The 23,187-nt window shown below is 48.5% G+C and overlaps 1 protein-coding gene across 1 annotated transcript; it reads right to left on the reverse strand.

Moving 5' to 3' along the window:
- Positions 1-1,892: 1,892 nt before the first annotated feature.
- On the reverse strand, positions 1,893-23,033 carry HDAC1 (histone deacetylase 1). Its single transcript, XM_038161034.1, has 14 exons — positions 22,921-23,033; positions 18,100-18,212; positions 16,942-17,059; positions 14,313-14,387; positions 12,345-12,483; positions 10,121-10,262; positions 8,672-8,764; positions 7,467-7,575; positions 5,925-6,065; positions 5,200-5,308; positions 4,975-5,105; positions 3,447-3,593; positions 3,284-3,353; positions 1,893-2,514 (listed from the first exon to the last, which is right to left on the reverse strand). Exons 1-14 carry the CDS (start codon positions 22,967-22,969, stop codon positions 2,487-2,489), a joined length of 1,464 nt encoding a protein of 487 aa, XP_038016962.1. The 5' UTR covers positions 22,970-23,033; the 3' UTR covers positions 1,893-2,486.
- Positions 23,034-23,187: the final 154 nt, after the last annotated feature.

The raw sequence follows: 23,187 nt of genomic DNA on the forward strand, positions 1-23,187 counted from the left end.
AAATAAATGGGATTTTTACCCACTTTCAGGGGATCTGGGAGCAGCTGGCAGGGCTGCAGCCTGGCAGCCATTTCAGGGCGGCTGGAAAAGGGAATCCAGCGGAGATCCCAGGGAAATCCCGGGGTTTCGACCCAAAAGGGGAGGATTCAACGCGGGAGGGAGGATGGGGCTGCTGCAGCACAAACAAAAATCTGCTTTTTTTTGACCCAAAAAGAGGAAATTTGGGGTTTTGTGGCCATTTCAGGGGTGATCAGCTCTCGGCCCCACAGCGGAGCTGCTCCTCACTAAATTAACTTTAATTTAATTTAATTATTAAAATGTTTTATTTAAATTTTAAATGTTATTGATTTAATCTTATCAATTTAATTTAATTTATTACAGAATTTTCGTCCTCTTGGGCTCTGGATAAAACCATTTCACTTCAGTCCTTCCCTTGATTTATTCCTAAATTATTCCCACGACCAGCCAGGCTCAGGGATGGCTTTTTGGGAATTCCAGCTGGAATTTGGGAATAAAAAAATCCCCCAAAAACCCATCAGGTTTGGAGTTCCCTTCTCCAGACAGAGGGAGAACCTCAAGGGCGCTTTGTAAAAATCAAACCCCAAATAATTTGCCCCAAATAATTTGCCCCAAATAATTTACCCCAAATAATTTAAATATCAATTTATTGATATTTACATTATTTGGGGTAATTTGGGGACAGAGATTGAGGCAGTTTTGAATAAATAAATGAAGGAAATGTTTTGGTGGATGGAATTAAACCAACATTTCTCCAAGAAGGAGGGGATTGATGCCTTATTTTAATTCCCAAATCTTAATTTCACCTCTAATTTATCGTTGGGATCTGCAGGAGATCCAAGAAAAGCCCTGCAAACGAATGAATGAATGAAGCAAAAAGCAGACCAGGCTCACACCAAGCGTAGAAACGGAGCAGTTTTATTACAAAGGTTCTGAAAAATTCAAAATAAACGCATCTTTAAAAAACCACAATAGATTTTTCACCCCCTCCCCGTCCCTCCCGCCTTGCCCAGACACAAAGTTACACTGATCTCTCTCTTGCTTCACGTAAAAACACTGAAAAATCAGAGTGAAAACCTCACTCGGACCCCAAAGAGACTAAAAAACTCCACGGTGAAGGGGGGGAAAAAGGGAGAAAGGAGGGAAAAAAATAAGGAGTTAAAAAAATAAACCCTTTGCAAGAAGAACCTGCGGGAAGTTTTAGCAGCATTATCGGAGTTGAGAGCTCAGCAGCGCTCCCCGGGAGGGAGCAGAACCCCTGGAATTCCAGAGGGATCCCCCTGAGAAAGGAGAGCAGCCATGGGAACTGCCTGGGATAAAAGAAAATTAAAAATCTGAATTTTTTCCCCCTCAAAAATTGGGGTTTTTTTTTTTCTCCCCCCCTCTCGGCCACGAAGGTTTGAGGGTGAGGAGCTGAGGAAGGCTCAGAGCCCCACCTGCTGTTCCCGCAGAGGGCAGCAGGGTAAAAAAATTGGGATTTCCTGGCCTTGGAGGGAAATTCAGCTGGAAAACTTGGCTAAAAAAATCAGGGAAATTGGTTTTTTTTAGGGATTATCCAAAATTCCACGTTTTGGAATTCCACACAGGTGAGGGAAAGCTGGCTCTGAGGGGATCCCTGGGGTTTCGGGAGGAAAATGAAGCCAAAAGGGGAGGGATTTGCTCCCCACCCAGAGAGGGGCATAAAAAAGCAGATTAAAAATCCCATCCCTTCCCTCCCCGGAGCTGCAGCAAACGCTGCCACGCTGGCCAGCTCCAGGCCTGACTCCTGAACCACCCCTGAGGGGGATTTTCAGTTTATATTTCCCAGATCCGGGCTCTGGGGTTGATTCACTTTAAAAAAAATCAGGAAAAAAAAGGATTTTTCAGGTTTTTTCTCAGCTGCTTCGTCTCTTTCCCCAGGTTTGCTGCAGGGAGGAGCCAACTCTGCTCAAGAACTGCACAATTCTGACCCTGAGAAGTGGCACCAGCTGGCAGGATTTTGTTTTTTTTTTTCATTTGTTTGTTTTTTTTTTTCCAACTGGAGACCACAGAAGTCTCTCCCAGGCTTCACTCGGGAATTCTCCCATGAAAAACACCAAAAAAAAAAAAAAAAGAGAGAAAAAATGGAGGAAAACACAAATCGATGGCCATCTTTCCACCTAACCTGAAATGCAGACACTACTTCTACTTAAATTATTCTTTTCCGAGGTTATTTCAGGAGAGAGGGAAGGGCAGGAAGTGATTTTTGTGTTTTTAGGGCCACACCAAGGAGGGGCAGTGGAAGGCAAAGGGTGAAACTCCCTGCTCACCAAAGCCGGGCTGCTCAGCTGGATCCTCCCCTGCCTGCCCCCGGCGAGGAATAATTTACAGTTCTCCAGTCATTTGTACAATTATATAGAAATATATACAGAAAACATCTATAAAATAGAGATCCTGGGCGAGGAGGCAGCCCGGGAGCTGGACCCACAGCAGGCAGGCAGCTGCGGCTCTCAGGTGGATTTTGTCTCTTCCTTCACCCTGGGGAGGCAAAAAAACACAAGGATTTGGGTTCAATCAACAATTTGGGTTTGGATCTAACAACAAGGTGCTTAGCTGGTTCATTTTCAGCTAAATTTTAATTTAATTTCATTTTTTAATGTATTGCTGAAGGGCTGTGGTTTGATTTCTCAGCCCTCGCAGCACCTGCGAACTTCTTCCAACGAGGAGCCTGTGACAAAGCCAGCCAAAGTGGCACCCAAATTGTCACATCAGCCCCCCAGTGCCCCCTGGGCATGGCAGGAGCCAGGCTGAGCCCTGAAACCCCCCAGGAGCCAGGCTGACCCCCAGTGCCCCCCCAGGAGCCTGGCTGAACCCCCAAACCCCCCCAGGAGCCAGGCTGACCCCCCAAACCCCCCCAGGAGCCAGGCTGACCCCCCCAAACCCCCCCAGGAGCCAGGCTGACCCCCCAAAACCCCCCTGGGCATGGCAGGAGCCAGGCTGACCCCCAGTGCCCCCCCAGGAGCCAGGCTGACCCCCCAAACCCCCCCCAGGAGCCAGGCTGACCCCCCAAACCCCCCCCAGGAGCCAGGCTCAGCCCCCCAAACCCCCCCAGGAGCCAGGCTCAGCCCCCAAACCCCCCCAGGAGCCAGGCTGAACCCCCCAAACCCCCCCAGGAGCCTGGCTGAACCCCCAAACCCCCCCAGGAGCCAAGCTGACCCCCCCAGGAGCCAGGCTGACCCCCCAAAACCCCCCTGGGCATGGCAGGAGCCAGGCTGACCCCCCAAAGCCCCCCAGGAGCCAGGCTGACCCTTTGGGCTCTGCTGCTGCTGTTGCTGGCGCTGCTTTTTCCTCTTTTGCTTTTTCCTCTTCTTTCTCATCTGAAAAACAAAAATCAAATGAAATGAAAGGCCCGGAGCAGCTCCGGAGGAACGGCCGCAGGCAGGAGGCGCCAGCGCTGCCCCGCTGCTCACCTTTCTTCTCCTCTTCCTCCTTCTCCTCCTCGGCCTTCACACGTTTGGCTTTCTTGAAGTTGGCGACGTTCTTGCGGCCTCCCTCGCCCTCGTCCTCGGAGTCAGAGAACTCCTCATCACAGGATATCCTCTTGTTGGAATTCCGGACTGACGGGAGAGCACAGAGCCAGGCTGAGCGGGTTTTCAACACCAGGAGGCTCCAGCGTTACCTCTCCGAGTGGAGCTCCCAGAAATCAGGGTTAGGCCACGATAAAATCCCTTTTTGTGGTGGAGAAAACTCCCGTTTTTCACTGCTGGGATCCCAGGCGGGATTGTGCCAAGGGTTCTGTCCCAGCCCTCAGCAACTGCTGGAATTCTCCCGTAAAAAAATCAAAGTTTGTCCCATTCTGGAGATCACCTGGCAGGAGAGATCCTGCGGTGCTGTCCTGAAAATCCAGCAGGGAGGTGGGGATGGAATCAAATCAGAGAGGTTAAAACAGGAGGGAAAACCTTGGGACAGCCTGAGGGGAAGCTCCAGCTCCTTCCCAGGGTTTTTGGGGGGATCCACAAAGCTCCAGCCCCTCCCGGGATTTTTGGGGGCTGCACAAAGCTCCAGACCCTTCCTGGGATTTTTGGGGGTTCCACAAAGCTCCAGCTCCTTCCCGGGGTTTTTGGGGGCTGCACAAAGCTCCATCCCATCCCTGGGGTTTTTGAGGATCCACAAAGCTTCAGCTCCTCCCTGGGGATTTTGGGGGATCCACAAAGGTCCAGCTCCTTCCCGGGGATTTTGGGGGGATCCACAAAGGTCCAGCCCACTCCCAGGGGTTTTTGGGGGATCCACAAAGCTCCAGCTCCTTCCCGGGGATTTTGGGGGTCTCCACAAAGCTCCAGACCCTTCCTGGGGTTTCTGGGGGATCCACAAAGCTCCAGCTCCGCCCTGGGATTTTTGGGGGATCCACAAAGCTCCAGCTCCTCCCTGGGGTTTTTGGGGCTGGACAAAGCTCCAGCCTCTCCCTGGGGTATTGGGGGGCTGCACAAAGCTCCAGCTCCTCCTTGGGGTTTTTGGGGGATCCACAAAGCTCCAGCCCCTCCCTGGGGTTTTGGGGTCTCCACAAAGCTCCAGCCCAAGGTTTGCCTCTGGATGTCCCCACAAACCCTCGGGCTCAGTCCTGGAGTCAGAGCTGGATTTTAACCCTTCATCCTCCCAAGGAAGAGCTCCCGGCTCTGGGCTTTTCCCGGAGGATTCCCAGCGGGATTCCCTCCCGGCCCCCACCGGGCTCTGGGCTTTTCCCGGAGGATTCCCAGCGGGATTCCCTCCCGGCCCCCACCGGGCTCTGGGCTTTTCCCGGAGGATTCCCAGCGGGATTCCCCTCCCGGCCCCACCCTGCTCTGGGCTTTTCCCAGAGGATTCCCAGCGGGATTCCCCTCCCGGCCCCACCCTGCTCTGGGCTTTTCCCGGAGGATTCCCAGCGGGATTCCCTCCCGGCCCCCACCGGGCTCTGGGCTTTTCCCGGAGGATTCCCAGCGGGATTCTCCTCCCGGCACCCACCGGAGATGCGTTTCTCGGGATCATCCTCCTCCTCGTCCCCGCTGTCCTCCTGCACAGCGTCCTCGGGAATCGGCTGCATCTGCACCCCGGGGGCGTGAGGCAGCATGCGCAGGTTCTCGAAGAGCCGCTGCCTGGAGCCAGCCGGGGAGGGACACTTTGTCACCAGGGGCCACCCGAGGCCACCAACCCCCCCCGGGAAGGAAGGGGGGCACCCCCGAGGCTCACTTGATTTTCTCCAGGTACTCGTTGGTGTTCTGGTTGGTCATGTTGGAGGGGCTGATGTGCAGCTTGAAGTCCGGCCCGAAGTACTCGAAGTAGTCGTTGTAGGGAAGCTCTGGAAGGGAAATTAATGGTAATTAACACCAATTATCAGCACTCGGGAAGCCAAAAGGGATGTGCAGAGGTGCCAGCAGCAGCACCGCCCTGCAGGAATGTGGTTTTTATGGACACAGTGCCAGAATTATTTTTTGTTTCTCAGGAAAGGAAAGAAGTTTAGAAGTTTTTTCTCTTCAATTAGGTGAAAAAGGCAGCTCACAGGAGACAGTTGAAGAACTGCACTTCAAACTTAAGGACAGCTAATTAAACACAAGGCAAAAAGTTCTGCCTGAGCCATTTAGTAGAGAAAGAAGAGAACAAAAAAGCTGATGGCTTTGGTGAGCTGTTTTACCAGAAGCACAGCCCTGCTGCACCCGGCTCAGGTTTTTTTCCTATTTTATTATTTTTTCTATTTTTCTATTTATAATATTTCTATTTTTCTAATATTTCTATTTTTCTATTCTTTGTCATTTTGCCTTTTCCGAACCATTTCTGCTCCCGACACCGCAGCAGAAGCCATCCTGCTTCTTTTACACCTCCAAAGGAAGCTGAGCCATCTTCAGCTTTTTAAAAACTTATTAAACCTAACTCAAAAACCCCAAATAGAACACGTCCCTGAGCTCGGGGGGGGTTACCATTGGGGATCTCAGTGTCCAGAGCCACAGCAGTCTCGTAGGTCCAGCAGCGAGCCACGTTTCGGATGGTGTACCCCCCTCCTCCCAGCATCAGCATGGGCAGGTTGAAGCTCTTCACAAACTCCACGCACTTGGCGTGGCCTGCAGGGCAAAAAAAAAACGGGTGGCACGTCCCAGCTAGATGGTGACAGGGGAGTGACATCGCCCTGAGGGGCTCTGCAGGGTCCCAGCTAGCGGGGGGCACAGCGTGGAGGGAAAAGGGCAGCAGCAGCTGCGGGGCTGGAGCTGGGGGAGCTTCAGAACTGCCCCTCGGGGCGCCAGGACAGAGCTGGGGGCAGCCAGCAGTGGAGACTGGGCAGGGATCAGGGGGAGACAGCTTTAACTGATCAGAGAAAAGATCGGGTGAAATGGTACAAGGGAAGGGTTTCAAGGGAGGACAGGTTCAGGACACCAATGGGGTTTGGATTTTGAGCAGCTTCAGAACACCAGTGGGGTTTGGATTGCAGGAACAGCTTCAGAACACCAGTGGGGTTTGGATTTTGAGCAGCTTCAGAACACCAATGGGGTTTGGATTTCAAGGGAGGAGCAGCTTCAGAACCCCAATGGGTTTTGGATTTCAGGAACAGCTTCAGAACACCAATGGGGTTTGGATTTTGAGCAGCTTCAGAACACCAGTGGGGTTTGGATTTAGAGGAACAGCTTCAGAACACCAATGGGGTTTGGATTTTGAGCAGCTTCAGAACACCAATGGGGTTTGGATTTAGAGGAACAGCTTCAGAACACCAATGGGGTTTGGATTTTGAGGAACAGCTTCAGAACACCAATGGGGTTTGGATTTCAGGAACAGCTTCAGAACACCAATGGGGTTTGGATTTAGAGGAACAGCTTCAGAACACCAATGGGGTTTGGATTTAAAGGAACAGCTTCAGAACACCAATGGGGTTTGGATTTTGAGCAGCTTCAGAACACCAATGGGGTTTGGATTTAGAGGAACAGCTTCAGAACACCAATGGGGTTTGGATTTAAAGGAACAGCTTCAGAACACCAATGGGGTTTGGATTTTGAGCAGCTTCAGAACACCAGTGGGGTTTGGATTTCAAGGGAGGAGCAGCTTCAGAACACCAATGGGGTTTGGATTTTGAGCAGCTTCAGAACACCAATGGGGTTGGGAAGGATGCAAAACTGCCAGGGAAGTGTCCAGGTTCGGGGAGGGATTGGCATTTCATGGAAGGAGGAGTAAAGAAAGTTCTGGGGAAAGGGATGGACAAGAGGGGTTTAACAGCTGGGAAGGGGAGGGGGTTAAACATGGCAGGGAGCAGCTGGGTAACAAACAAAAACCAACACTAACTAAACTAAATAATCTAAGATACAAACTGGGAAACCTGTGCCACCCTAAAGGCAGGGACAGGACAGCAGAGGGCAGTGACAGAACTACAAATCAAACACTAATCACACAGATAAAACTAAAAAGCACAGCAATTCCTCATGGATAAATGGCAGCCTTTCCATGGGATCTGCTCAGCCCTGGCAGCTCAGTCCTACCTTTGATGGTGAGGTTGAAGCAGCCCAGCCTGTCCCCAGACAGGGAATCGGAGCCACACTGCAGCACCACGGCGCTGGGCTGGAACGTCTCCATCACCTTGGAGATCACCTGAACAACAAAGGTGGCACTGTCACATTCCCTGAAACATCCCCTTTGCCCAGGGGTTTCTCCTGGGGAGCTCAGAAGCCTCAGAGAGAAAGGAAAACAAGAATTGTCTGATTGCTTCTGCTGCGTTTGCTGCTTTGGAACGCGCTCTGGAGATGGTTTATCCCACTGGCCATGGTTTGGTTTCAGAGATGGTTTATCCCACTGGCCATGGTTTGATTGGTTTCAGAGATGGTTTATCCCACTGGCCATGGTTTGGTTTCAGAGATGGTTTATCCCACTGGCCATGGTTTGATTGGTTTCAGAGATGGTTTATCCCACTGGCCATGGTTTGATTGGTTTCAGAGATGGTTTATCCCACTGGCCATGGTTTGGTTTCAGAGATGGTTTATCCCACTGGCCATGGTTTGGTTTCAGAGATGGTTTATCCAACTGGCCATGGTTTGGTTTCAGAGATGGTTTATCCAACTGGCCATGGTTTGGTTTCAGAGATGGTTTATCCCACTGGCCATGGTTTGATTGGTTTCAGAGATGGTTTATCCCACTGGCCATGGTTTGGTTGGTTTCAGAGATGGTTTATCCCACTGGCCATGGTTTGATTGGTTTCACAAGGATTGTTTTAACTTCATGACTGATCACAGCCAGCTGTGTTGGACTCTGAGGAGTCACTCCTGAATTTTTCATTATTACTCTTGTTAAACCTTCTGTCTGTATCCTCTATTCTTTAGTGTAGTTAGCACAGCATTCTTTCATACAATATAAAATTATAAATTAGCCTTCTAAGAACATGGAGTCACTCATTTCCTCCTTCCCTGCAAGCTCAACAACAAAGGCCCCGTCCCCCCTGCCCACGGGCCACTGTCACAGCAGCACAGTGACAGGAGGGCACGTGAAGCCATCCCCGGTGCCCCCACAGCTGCCCTGCCAACACTGGGGCTCTCACACCGAGGAGCTCCCGCACAGGCCCCCATTGTTCGGGGGAACAGAGCCCTTGGTGAGCCTTGTCCCAGGAAAAAACCCGATAAAATCCCCCAAAGAATGGCCCCAAGGACAAAGGGGCAGCCACAGAGGATCCCTGAGCACAGGAGGCTTCACTTACAGGCTTGAAAATGGCTTCGTAGGACTCGTCGTCGATGCCGTCCCGCAGCGGGTAATTGACAGCGTAGTACTTGCCTTTGCCTGCCCCGATGTCCTGTGGGGTGAGGGAGCAGAACAGAGCTCAGCAAAACCCCAAAAACCCTGCCCCAGACTGGGACAGGAAGCTGGGAACCCAGTCTAACCCAGGTATTAAGCCAGAGTGATTAATATTGATAAATATTAATGATTTGCTGCAGAGATGAACAGCAGTTGTCTACTCATTCCCTTTGCCTGCCCCGATGTCCTTGGGGTGAAGGAGCAGAACCCCAAAAACCCAAACCCTGCCCCAAAATGGAAGCTGGGAACCTAGTCTAGTGCAGGCATTAAGCCAGGGTAATTAATATTGATAAATATTAACGATTTGCTGCAGAGATGAACAGCAGTGATCTATTCACTCCCTTTCTCTGCCCCGATGTCCTGTGGGGTGAGGGAGCAGAACCCCAAAAACCCAAATCCTGCCCCAAACTGGGAGGACAGGAAGTTTGGAACCCAGAGTAATTAATATCGTTAAATATTAATGATTTACTGCAGAGATGCATGGCAGCAGTCTACTCACTCCCTTTGCCTGCCCCGATGTCCTGTGGGGTGAGGGAGCAGAACCCCAAAAACCCAAACCCTGCCCCAAACTGGAAGCTGGGAACCCAGCCTAATCCAGAGATTAAGTCAGAGTAATTAATATTGATAAATATTAATGATTTGCTGTGGAGATGAACAGCAGTGATCTACTCACTTCCTTTCTCTGCCCCTATGTCCAGTGGGGTGAGGGAGCAGAACCCCAAAAACCCAAACCCTGCCCCAAACTGGAAGCTGGGAACCCAGTCCAGTGCAGGCATTAAGCCAGGGTAATTAATATTGTTAAATATTAATGATTTGCTGCAGAGATGAACAGCATCGGTCTGGGCTGGGCAGAGCAGTCACTGAATCTATTCAGTCACTGAATTCTACTTTAAAATAAAAATAAAAATATTCTACAGTAGAATCTTATCTATTTTAACATTTTTATCACTCTCGCAGCCAACTAAAATAGTTAATATAAAGCTGGAAAAAAGAACCCTTAAAAACCTGGGAAAAGACCCCAAAAAACTGGGAAAAACCCAAAAAGCTGGAAAAAAAACCCCAAAAAACTGGAAAAAACCCAAAAAGCTGGGAAAAAAACGAAAAAGCTGGAAAAAAAACCCCAAAAAACTGGGAAAAAACCTAAAAAGCTGGGAAAAACCCCAAAACATGGGGAAAAAAAACCCAAAAAACTGTGAAAAACCCAAAAAACTGGGAAAAACCCAAAAAAACTGGGAAAACCCCCCCAAAAACTGGAAAAAACCAAAAAGCTGGGAAAAAAACCCAAAAAGCTGGGAAAAAAACCCCCAAAATGCTGGAAAAACCCCAAATTTCCTGGGAATTTGGGGGCTCTCACCCTCAGGTCCCCAGTTCCTGGGAAATACTCTCCGTATTTGTGGAAGGACACGGTCATGACCCTGTCGGTGGTGTAAAACGCCTCCTCCACCCCGTCCCCGTGGTGGATGTCGATGTCGATGTACAGCACCCGCTGGTGGTACCTGGAAAAATCAGAATATTCCATTGATTCTGAGGGAAAAAATCAGAATATTCCTTTGATTCTGAGGGAAAAATCAGAATATTCTGTTCGTTCTGAGGAAAAAATGAGAATATTCTGTCTATTCTGAGGAAAAAATCAGAATATTCCATTTATTCTGAGGGAAAAATGAGAATATTCTGTTTATTCTGAGGGAAAAATGAGAATATTCCATTCGTTCTGAGGAGAAAAATGAGAATATTCTGTTTGTTCTGAGGGAAAAATCAGAATATTCTGTTCATTCTGAGGAAAAAATCTGAATACATTATACTACATTATACTACATTATATCTCATTATTTTACATATTGTACTAGATTATATTATACTATGCTATATTTATATTATACTATATTATATCACATCATATCATATACATTATATTATATTATATTATATTATATTATATTATATTATATTATATTATATTATATTATATTATATTATATTATATTATATTATATTATATTACATTATATTACATTATATCACATCCTATCCTATCCTATCCTCCCAAAAATCCCTTTTGGCATTTATTTTTGCCCCAATCCCTTCGGGAAGCAAGGCGAGCAGAGCCCAAAGAGCAGAAAATCCCCCCAAAAATGTGAATATTGAGCAGAGCAGAACAAATGTGAATATTGAGCAGATCCAATGTGAATATTGAGCAGAGCAGAACAAATGTGAATATTGAGCAGATCAAATGTGAATATTGAGTAGATCCAATGTGAACATTGAGCAGATGAAATGTGAATGTTGATCAGAGCAGATCCAATGTGAATATTGAGCAGATCAAATGTGAATATTGAGCAGATCCAATGTGAATATTGAGCAGAGCAGAACAAATGTGAATATTGAGCAGATCCAATGTGAATATTGAGCAGATGAAATGTGAATATTGGGCAGAGCAGATCAAATGTGAATATTGGGCAGATCCAATGTGAATATTGAGCAGATCCAATGTGAATATTGGCAGAGCAAATGTGAGTATTGAGCAGAGCAGAACCAATGTGAATACTGAGCAGATGAAATGTGAACATTGAGCAGATCAAATGTGAATATCGAGCAGATCCAATGTGAATATTGAGCAGATCCAATGTGAATATTGGGCAGATCAAATGTGAATATCAAGCAGATCCAATGTGAATATTGGGCAGATCCAATGTGAATATCGAGCAGAGCAGAACCAATGTGAATATTGAGCAGATGAAATGTGAATATTGGGCAGATGAAATGTGAATATTGGGCAGATGAAATGTGAATATTGAGCAGATCAAATGTGAACATTGAGCAGATCAAATGTGAATATTGAGCAGATCAAATGTGAATATTGGGCAGATCCAATGTGAATATTGAGCAGATCAAATGTGAATATTGAGCAGATCAAATGTGAATATTGGGCAGATCCAATGTGAATATTGAGCAGATCAAATGTGAATATTGGGCAGATCCAATGTGAATATTGAGCAGATCAAATGTGAATATTGAGCAGATCAAATGTGAATATTGGGCAGATCAAATGTGAACATTGAGCAGATCAAATGTGAATATTGAGCAGATCCAATGTGAATATCGAGCAGATCAAATGTGAATATCGAGCAGATCAAATGTGAATATTGAGCAGATCCAATGTGAATATTGAGCAGATCCAATGTGAATATTGGGCAGATCTAATGTGAATATTGGCAGAGCAAATGTGAATATTGAGCAGATCAAATGTGAACATTGAGCAGAGCAGATCAAATGTGAATATTGGGCAGATCCAATGTGAATATTGAGCAGATCCAATGTGAATATTGAGCAGATCCAATGTGAATATTGGCAGAGCAAATGTGAGTATTGAGCAGAGCAGAACCAATGTGAATACTGAGCAGATCCAATGTGAATATTGAGCAGATCAAATGTGAATATTGAGCAGATCCAATGTGAATATTGAGCAGATCAAATGTGAATATCGAGCAGATGAAATGTGAACACTGAGCAGATGAAATGTGAACATTGAGCAGATGAAATGTGCACACTGAGCAGAGCAGGGCGGGAGCTCTCCCTACTTGAGCAGCTCCAGGATGGCCAGCACGATGTCGTTGACGTAGCAGAAGCCCGAAGCCTCGGATTTCTTGGCGTGGTGGAGCCCTCCTGCCCAGTTGACCGCGATGTCTGTCTGCTGCTTGTTCAGCTTCACGGCGCTGGCTGGGGGAGACAAACAAACAAATGGGAAAAAAATTTAAAAAGGGAAAAAAAACAAATAAATGGGAAAAAAAAAAGAAAAAAATGGGGAAAAAAAACCCCAAAAAATGGGAAAAAACCCAAACAAATGGGGAAAAAATTTTAAAAAGGGAAAAAACCAAATAAATGGGAAAAAAATGAAAAAAATGGGGAAAAAACCACCAAAAAATGGGGAAAACCCCCCAAAATGGGAAAAAAACCAAACAAATGGGAAAATAACCCCCAAAAATGGGAAAAAACCCAAACAAATGGGAAAAAAACCAAAGAAAAGGGAAAAAAAACCAAACAAATGGAAAAAAAAACTCAAAAAGGGAAAAAAACCCCCAAAAATGGGAAAAAAACCAAACAAATGGGAAAAAAAAAGCAAAAAATGAGAAAAAACCCCAAAATAATGGGAAAAAAACCAAAAAATAGGAAAAAAAAAACCAAAAATGGGAAAAAACTCCCAAAAGTTGGGAAAAAAAAACCCCAAAAACAAAAAAATCCCACAGGGTTAGGGCAGCAGGGATGACACCCTGGTTTTTTAAGATTTTGCTAAAGATTGTTTTGATTTTTTGGTGTTTGCATTCTTGTAATCAACTTTTGGGGTTTTTTTTCCCATTTTTGGGGTTTTTTTTTTCCTATTTTTTTGACATCCAGAGTCAAACCCTGCAGCAGGAACCCCCAAAAAACCCCGGGGGGGTTTTGGGGGGGCTCCATAAATCCCCCAGGGTTTTTGGGGCATTCCTGCTCCAGGGTTTCACTCTGGATGTCCCTGAACTGAAGCTCCAGCTCCTTCTTGGGGTTTTTGGGGGGTTCCACAAACCCCCCAGGGTTTTTGGGGTTCCTGCTGCAGGGTTTGACTCTGGATGTCCATGAGCTGAAGCTCCAGCTCCTCCCTGGGGTTTTTGGGGGCTCTACAAACCCCCCTGGGGTTTTTGGGGGGTTCCTGCTGCAGGGTTTCACTCTGGATGTCCCTGAGCTGAAGCTCCAGCTCCTCCCTGGGGTTTTTGGGGGGTTCCACAAACCCCCCGGGGTTTTTTGGGGTTCCTGCTGCAGGGTTTGATTCTGGATGTCCCTGAGCTGAAGCTCCAGCTCCTCCCTGGGGATTTTGGGGTTCCTGCTCCAGGGTTTGACTCCGGATGTCCCTGAGCTGAAGCTCCAGCTCCTCCCTGGGGTTTTTGGGGGCTCCAGCCCCCAAAAGTCTGGAATTCTGCAGCCCTGGGAGCAGAGAGAGCACAGAGCTGCCCCAAAAGCTGCTGCAGGCAGCGCTGGGGTGCTGCTGGCACAGGAAACACGGGCTGGAGGTGTCACCGTGGCAGCAGCAGCCACAAAGCTCTGGGGCTGTGCTCACAAACAGCTTGGCTTTGAGAAAACACAAAACCATCTCAATGTTCCAGCTCTCAAACCTCGCAGTTTCTGCTCTGCCTCCTGTCCAGAGCTGGTGGTTTGTTAAAAACAGCAGCTGAGCCACCCTGGTCTTTCCTTTTCAGGTTGTGCCTGCTCAGAGTGAGACTTTTACAACTTTTATTTGAATCTAAAGCTCAGGTTGGTTTTGGTTTTTTTTTAAATTCAGCTGTGCTGTTGTGGTTTTGTTTTAACTCTTTTTAACTCTTTTTTGTTTTAACTCACTGCTGAAGTTACAAAGCCACTCAGAGCTTCAGTGAGGTAACCCAGATTGGTGAGCAAGAAATGGAAAGGGATTCAACAAAAAGCGTGGAGAAATCTGGATTCCATTATTAAATTAATTAAATTAAAGGTTCCCAGAGACAGAATATAAAACACAATAAAAATACACAGATTTGTGAGCTTACCAACAGAGCCTCCAGCAGAGAGCTGACAGAACTCAAAGAGCCCATCAAACACGGGGCAGTCCTCCCCAACGTTAACTGGAAGAGAATGGAAGAGTTATTAAAAGAAAAGAAATAAAAGGAGGATTTTACACCAATATTTGGATCTGGAAAGGGGCCCAAAGTGTTGAACAAACTGCTGTGATGCAATGGAAAAGATTCATTAAAATCAAAGAAATAAAATCAGAATTTTACATGAAAGTGGCCAGAAGTGTTGAAGAAACTGCTGTGATCAGAGGATGCAATGGTAAAGATTAATTAAAATAAAATCAGGATTTTACACCAATATTTGGATTTGAAAAGTGGCCAGAAGTGTTAAACAAACTGCTGTGATGCAATGGAAAAGATTCATTAAAATCAAAGAAATAAAATCAGGATTTTACACCAATATTTGGATTTGGAAAGGGGCCCAAAGTGTTGAACAAACTGCTGTTGGAAAAGCGTGGCTGACACTTTGCACACTCCTTTACCTCCTAATCACACAGCTTTGGGCTCTCAGCACAACTGGAGTTTCAGCCTCAATAAATTTTTACTGTAATTAATTCCACGATTAAAAAGTTACTCATTCCAGAAATGAAAGGTCAGGCCCTTTGATTCCCCGTGCCCAAGTGTGGCAGAAATCAGAGCCTGCTCATTCCCCTCGCAGCAGGTTCTGCTGAAGAAAAGCTCTGTCCTTTGCATGTTGAATTGTCACATTTTGCCTTTTCCAGGAAGAAAAGCAGCGCAGAAAACACCGAGCACCAGAGAGAGCTGAGTGCTCCTGAGCTGCGGCTGCTCCAGGGGTAAACAGGTCAGTTTGGGTAAAAAAATTCCATTTTGCTGGCTGTCATTTGGTGGATTAAAGAACATCACGGGCTGGGGGAGGCTTTCAGGGTGGATTAATCGTGAACCTTGTGCAGAAATATCTGTCCCCTTCAGCTCTCGGGGGGTTTCCAAGAGTGAAATGTTACTGAAATGAAGCTTGAGCTCTCCCCACTGGTTGTCTGGGCTTGTTAGAAATCTATTTTACCATGAAAACATCATTTGGAGTGGCTGAGACACCAAATCCAGGGGTTTGTAGCATTAAAGAGATTTTCCGTGGGTTGGAGAGGTTGGAACAAGACATCAGCTACAAAATCATCAGGCATTGATGATTTCCATGCTGCCAGTGCCCTGAAAATCCTCCAGATTTGGGGCAGAATTGAGAAGTTGGGGTTTTTAATTTGCTGGTTTTAAATGCCCCAACTCTCCTGGTTGAAGATGAGAACACAAGATCCACCCAGGTGAGAAATGGAGCAATTCTGTCATCTCCAAGGCAGGAAAGGAATTTAAGCAACAAAAAAAAACCAACCCCAAAACACAAGCAGCTCAAAGGATTTCCCTCAGCTCCTTCAGCTTGAGAGCGGGACCTGGTTTGAAATTCTATATTCACCAGAAAAATCCAAAAAAAGCCAAGCTGGGAGAACGACAAGAGCCGGAATTTCTCCCAAACTCGTGGAGCTGGATTGTGGTGGTTTTTAGGGCAGTTAGGATTTGGTGAAGGGGGAGATTTTGACTCCATTTCAGAAGGCTGGTTTATTATATGATGAGATATATTACATTAAAAACACCACACTGTAACTGTACTACAAAGAACAGAGAGAAAGATTCATCAGAAGGTGAGACAGGAATAGAAAGGAATGAATAACAAAGTTCTGTGACTCCAGAGAGTCCGAGAGCTGCTGCCCCCTGGATTGGCCACCAAGCAGAAACATCCCACACTGACCAATTCAGAAAGCACCTGCTGCATCCCACAGCAGCAGATCACAAACTGTTCACACTTGGAGCTGAAACCCTTCAGCTCCTCAGGAGAAGAAAATCCTAGCAAAGGGATTTTCATAGAATATCATAACCACAGCAAGGCACAGCTTTTCCCAGGAATACAGCTGGGACTCACGCTCTCTGAACAGCACAGAACCACAGCTCTCATCACTTGCTGTGCCTGTGTTGTGCCAAAGCAGAAGGGAACGTGGGGATTGTTTACCCAAAGTGAGGATGTTTGCTCCCCTTGGCCAACCGAGGCCAAGAGTTGTCTGTGTCCAGACTGTCTGCTGGCAATCTCGACACAGTCAGTGAGAGTCATGGATGAGGGCAGCTGAGCTTGTGAGTGCATGGCAGATTCAACTGCAGATTTATAGAATAAAGTACTTTGTCAGCCTTCTGAAGATGGAGTCAGCTGCCTCGTCATTTTTCTCTCCCCTCATGACGGGGTCGCCTTGTTTTGCAATAAAGAAAATCCTAGCAAAGGGATTTTCATAAAATAACTACAGCATGGCACAGCTTTTCCCAGGAATATAGCTCACATTCTCTGAACATCAGAGAACCACAGCTCTCATCAGTTGCAGTGCCTGTGTTGTGCCAAAGCAGAAGGGAACGTGGGGATTGTCTACCCAAAGTGAGGATGTTTGCTTCCCTTGTCCCTCAGCCTTCTGAAGGTGCAGTCAGCTGCCTCGTCATTTTTCTCTCCCCTCACTGACGGGGTCGCCTTGTTTTGCAATAAAGGAAACCCTGGCAATGGGATTTTGATAAAATATCACAAGCACGGAGCCGGCCTTGCCAGGCCACCATCACTCACATCTCTGCATCTGCTTGCTGTACTCGGACATGTTGTCGGGGCGGATGGACCTCAGGAATTTGATGTAGTCGTCGCTGTGGTACTTGGTCATCTCCTCGGCGTTGGCCTTGTGAGGACGCTGCAAGGACAGCAACACAGCAAGGGTGGCTCGGGGCTCCTGCCCTCCCTGAGCCACCTCCAGCCCCACAGGAGCCCCGGGAGCGGGGAAAGCACCAAAGGAACGGGAGCGGCAGCAATGGCGCCGCTGCTGAGCGCTGCACGGGCAGAGGGAAACTGCATCTCAAGGGTGAAAACCAGGGAAAGAAAGTCAAGGGAATACATTTATGTCAACTAAATAAATTCAAGGAAATAAACTGAATTTCAAGGATAAAAATCAAGGGAATAAATTCAAGGAAATAAATTTATTTCAAGCATAAAAATCAAGGAAAGAAAGTCAAGGGAATAAATGTATTTCAAGGAAATAAATTCAAGGAAATAAATCTATTTCAAGGATAAAAATTGAATTTCAAGGATAAAAATCAAGGAAATATAGTCAAGGAAATAAATTCATTTCAAGAAATAAATTCAAGGAAGTAAATTGAATTTCAAGGATAAAAATCAAGGAAATAAATTTAAGGGAATAAATCTATTTCAAGGAAGTAAATTGAATTTCAAGGATAAAAATCACGGAAATAAATTTATTTCAAGGAAATAAGTTCAAGGAAATAAATCTATTTCAAGGAAATAAATTTAATTTCAAGGATAAAGATCAAGGAAAGAAAGTCAAGGGAATAAATTTATTTCAAGGAAATAAATTCAAGGAAAAAAATTTATTTCAAGGAAGTAGATTTAATTTCAAGGATAAAAATCAAGGAAATAAATTCAAGGAAATAAATTTATTTCAAGGATAAAAATCAAGGAAATAAATTGAATTTCAAGGATAAAAATCAAGGGAATAAATTCAAGGAAATAAATTTATTTCAAGGAAATAAATTCAAGGAAATAAATTGAATTTCAAGGCTAAAAATCAGTTTTCCACTCTATAAAGCCTCACTTCCCCACTGAGAAGAAAGCAGAAATACACCAACAGAACTGCTGGGGGTTTATTCCTTTCCTCCCAGGGAAAAGCTGCACAATTAAAGGCTGAGATACAAATGATGAGATGCAAAATGAGCTTACGTAGATCTCCATCTTCCTGTAGAGCCCGTAGTTGAGCAGCAGGTTGTGGGTCATGCGGATCCTGTGGGGTTTCATGGGGTGTCCTTGGCCATAATAATAATTCCCAACATCCCCTGGAAGCAGAAAGCAGCTGATCAGCAAGCACAGAATTCCTAGGATGGAAGAGACCTTTAAGATCCTTGAGTCCAGCCCACGTTCCAACACCTCAACCAGATCATGGCACCCAGGGCCACATCCAGGCTGGTTTTAAACACATCCAGGGATGGTGACTCCACCACCTCCCCGGGCAGATGATTCCAGGGTTTGCCCACTCTTTCTGTGAAAAACTTCCTCCTCAATTCCAGCCTGGATCTCCCTTGGTGCAGCTGGAGACCGTGTCCTCTTGTTCTGTTGCTGCCCGGAGAAAGAGACCGACTGCTGCGGTGGCCTTCAGGACAGCCCTGTCACTCTGTCCAGAGGGGACACGTTCCACCGGAGCAGGGAGTCCCTGCCCTCGGGAAGGAGCTGCAATTGGATCAGTGCAGAGGAGGAAGGTTTGGGGGCAGAGGAGCTCAGGGGCAGTGCCAGGGTGTCCCCAGGTGCAGGGAGGGCAGCAGCAGGAGTTAACCCAGCTCACACTGTGACTCAGCCCGGAGCACCCAGCCCGAGCCTCGCTCTCCTGTTTACCCACGGGAACGGGATCCAGGGACCTCTGCCCTGCCCGAGATCCAGGGACCTCTGCCCTGCCCGAGATCCAGGGACCTCTGCCCTGCCCGAGATCCAGGGACCTCTGCCCTGCCCGAGATCCAGGGACCTCTGTCCTGCCCGAGATCCAGGGACCTCTGCCCAGCCTGAGCCCCGCTCTCCTGTTTACCCACGGGAACGGGATCCAGGGACCTCTGCCCTGCCCGAGATCCAGGGACCTCTGCCCAGCCCGAGATCCAGGGACCTCTGCCCTGCCCGAGCCTCGCTCTCCTCCTGTTTACCCACAAACAGGATCCAGGAACCTCTGCCCTGCCCGAGATCCAGGGACCTCTGCCCTGCCCAAGCCTTGCTCTCTTGTTTACCCACGGGAACGGGATCCAGGGACCTCTGCCCTGCCCGAGATCCAGGGACCTCTGCCCTGCCCGAGATCCAGGGACCTCTGCCCAGCCTGAGCCTCACTCTCCTCCTGTTTACCCATGGAAATGGGATCCAGGGACCTCTGCCCAGCCCGAGATCCAGGGACCTCTGCCCTGCCCGAGATCCAGGGACCTCTGCCCTGCCCGAGATCCAGGGACCTCTGCCCTGCCCGAGCCCCGCTCTCCTCCTGTTTACCCACGGAAATGGGATCCAGGGACCTCTGCCCTCTGCAAACAGCACCCAGCTCTGCTTCCACGCCTCCACTCCCCTTTCCAACCTTTTTATTCCTTCAGATCCCCCAGAGCATTCCCAGGCCTTCCCAGCTACCCCCAGGAATCCATTTATGGGACCAGGAGAGCAAAGTCACCACCCCACGCGGGAACGAAATCACCTCCCCACGCGGGAACGAAGTTGGATTGTTGAGTTTTGGGGTTTTATCCCCCCTCCTTTCCCAGGGGCACTCGTTTCCCTGAACTCCACAGCAATTTCCCTGTCAGATCCCAGCTCTGGCTGCGGGGGATCTCCGCCAAGGCTGGTTTTCCTGGGAAAGCAGCCCGAGCTGCTGCTGCTCCTGCTGGGGAGCTGCAATCCAGTCTGGCCAGTGACTCAGAGGGCACGGCCAAGGTTTCCCCACCTCCGGCAGAAGCAGTTTTTCCTCCTGTGGACCTGGATCTCTTTTCAGGCAGGAAAAGGAGATGCCAGAAGTGCAAATCCCACACCCAGGCAAGCCTGAGGCTGGAACTGACCTGTCTGTGAAGCTCTGGGGGAATTTTCTTGCAGTAAATACAATTTTTTTACGTTAAATACATTTTTTTCCCACTGAAAATAATTCCATTTTCTGGAATTTTGGCAATCCACCCTGCCAGTTTCAGGGATGTATTTTACTACCTCGAAATCAAGATTTGGAGAACTTGCAAGAGATGTTTGAGAGAAGACAGAGGAGAGAAAACAGAAGCCCAGAACCAGTGAAACTTCTAAAAATCACCATCAGCTGTCCAGGGAATGCCCTGGGCCAGCCCTGAGCTCCTGCTCCCTGTGCTCAGCCCATCCCAAGCCTGTGCATCCCTGGATTTTCTTTCAGAAAATCCAATTTTTTTAAAGTTAAATACATTTTTTTCCCACTGAAAATAATTCCACTTTCTGGAATTTCATCAATCCACGCTGGTGTAACCACGCTGCCAGTTTAGGGATGTATTTTACTACCTCGAAATCAAGATTTGGAGAAATTGCAAGAGATGTTTGAGGCTCTGCAGAGAAAACACAAGCCTGTGCATCCCTGGATTTTCTTTCAGTAAATACAATTTTTTTCCACTGCAAATAATTCCATTTTTTGATACTTTGGCAATCCATGGCCTGTGGACCCCTGGATTTTCTTTCAGTAAATCCAATTTTTTTTCAGGGTGGAAGGAAGGACCCCAATTCCTTCATGCCATGAAATTCAGGGAATTCCCACCAGCAGGTTGGGCTCTTTCAACCTCCCAGAGTGGAAAAGCAAAAGCTCAAATGAACAAATTATTTATTTGCTGTCAGTAAAAGCAGCTTTTTTTTCCCCCCCTCGGCTGTGGATGTTCAAAAGCTGCTCGGAAAAGAACAGCAAAAAAAAAAAAAAATAAAAAAAAGGCACTAAAACCTCACCACAAAGTGTGGAACCCAAATTAGTGAAATTCTTGTGCAGCAAAGACCTGCAGGGCAGCAGCATTTCGGACAAAACAACTGCTGATTTCATATTTCAGCTATCATGAAATGCCTTTATAGTTAAATTAAAATATTAAATAAATTTATTAAGAAAAATATAAATTGAATAAAAATTATAACCCAGCAGGGCTGAAAACCTCCCGTCTGAGGGGGGGAAAAAATCACATTTTTAGAGGGGGGAAAAATAGGAAAGGATTTGGAAAAGCCTCCAGCACTGGGGACATCCTTGGAGAGGGGAAAAGAAGTTTTCATTTGATTTCAGGCTACAAACTGTGCTGGAGCAGAGAATTGCACCAGGTCTGAGACACCAGGGGAGCACAGAGCCAGTGCAGAGCCAGAGGGGAAGGGAGAGGGGCAGCAGAGGCACTCCTCAGCCCCACACGACACCCAGGGAGGGCTTGGGGTCTGCTCCTTCTGCTGCTGAGCCCCAAAGAGCCACTGCACCCCCAGGGTTCAGGGGTGTTCCTGGCCAGGAGCTCCCAGGGTTCAGGGATGTTCCTGGCCAGGAGCTCCCAGGGTTCAGGGGTGTTCCTGGCCAGGAGCTCCCAGGGTTCAGGGGTGTTCCTGGCCAGGAGCTCCCAGGGTTCAGGGGTGTTCCTGGCCAGGAGCTCCCAGGGTTCAGGGGTGTTCCTGGCCAGGAGCTCCCAGGGTTGAGGGATGTTCCTGGCCAGGAGCTCCCAGGATTGAGGGATGTTCCTGGCCAGGAGCTCCCAGGATTGAGGGATGTTCCTGGCCAGGAGCTCCCAGGGTTCAGGGGTGTTCCTGGCCAGGAGCTCCCAGGATTGAGGGATGTTCCTGGCCAGGAGCTCCCAGGGTTCAGGGGTGTTCCTGGCCAGCAGTTCCCAGGGTTCAGGGGTGTTCCTGGCCAGGAGCTCCCAGGATTGAGGGATGTTCCTGGCCAGGAGCTCTCAGGGTTCAGGGGTGTTCCTGGCCAGGAGCTCCCAGGGTTCAGGGGTGTTCCTGGCCCTGCACACAGCCCTGTGCCAGCCCGGCTCCCAAATCCTTTTTGTCCCCTCCTGACCCCAAAAGGCTGTCGCAGGAGTGGCGTGTCCTGCTCAGAGCCCGTCCAGCACCTCCCCAAAATCCTTCTCCACCATCTCAGCACCCAAAGCCGCTCCTGGCCTCCAGCAGCTCTCAGCAGCCCGGACACTTCCCTGCCTTTCCCAGCTCCCAAACCCCCAGATCTGCTCACTTCCCCATCCCATCCTGCTGATGCTCCCCCAAACCCCCTGATCCCCTCCTGATCTTCCCCAAACCCCCAGATCTCCTCACTTCCCCATCCCCTCCTCTAAACCCCCAGATCTCATTTCCCCATCCCCCTGATCTTCTCCCAATCTCCCAAATCTCCCCATTTCCCCATCCCATCCTGCTGATCTTCCCCCAAATCTCCAGATCTCCTCATTTCCCCATCCCCTGATCTTCCCCCAGATCTCCCCATTTCCCCATCTCATCCCCCTGATCTTCCCCCAAATCCTTACATTTCCCCATCCCACCCCTCTGATCTTCCCCCAAACCCCCCGATCTCCTCATTTCCCCATCCCACCCCTCTGATCTTCCCCCAAACCCCCACATCTCCTCATTTCCCCATCCCCTGATCTTCCCCCATATCTCCTCATTTCCTCATCCCCCCATCTTCCCCCATTCCCCTCCCCACTGTTCCCCACATCCCTGCCATGCCCCCACGCCCCTCAAACCCCATTAAAAACCCCACACAACCCCTGATCCCCACACCCTGCCCGCCCCTGTCTCTCAACGCCCCCAATATCCATCCCCACAACCTTTAAACCCCCCTCACCTCCATGACCCCGATGATCCCCCATCACCAACCTCTCATCCCACCCCCATCCTCCCTCAGGGACCCCATTCCCCTCTCCCCCCTCCCCATTCCCCCCTCAGTGACCCCTCACGCCCGCCCCCCCCCCATTCTCCCCTCACCCCTCGCCCCCCTCAGCCCCTCACTCCCCCCCGCCCCGGGACGGCTCCCCCGCGGCCCGGCGGCCCCGCTGGGTGCCCGCAGCCCCTCACCATCGTAGTAGTAGCAGACTTTGCGCTTCGTGCCCTGCGTCAGCGCCATTTTCCTGCCTCCCCTCACAGCGCCCGACCCGCCGCCGCGCCGCGCAACCAACCCTGCCCGCCCCGGGCCCGCGGCCCCGCCTCCCGCGCCGTCCCGCCCAATCGCAGCTCTCCGTTCCGCCCCCTCCCGCTCGCTGACCAATCGCAAGCCGCAGCGGCACCTAGCAAGTTAGGCTGAGCGCCGGGGAAGCTTGGGCTGTACCACTGCGGCGGGGGACG

The sequence above is a fragment of the Motacilla alba genome, chromosome 23 (genome assembly GCF_015832195.1).
Source record: "Motacilla alba alba isolate MOTALB_02 chromosome 23, Motacilla_alba_V1.0_pri, whole genome shotgun sequence".
NCBI classification, from domain to species: domain Eukaryota; kingdom Metazoa; phylum Chordata; class Aves; order Passeriformes; family Motacillidae; genus Motacilla; species Motacilla alba.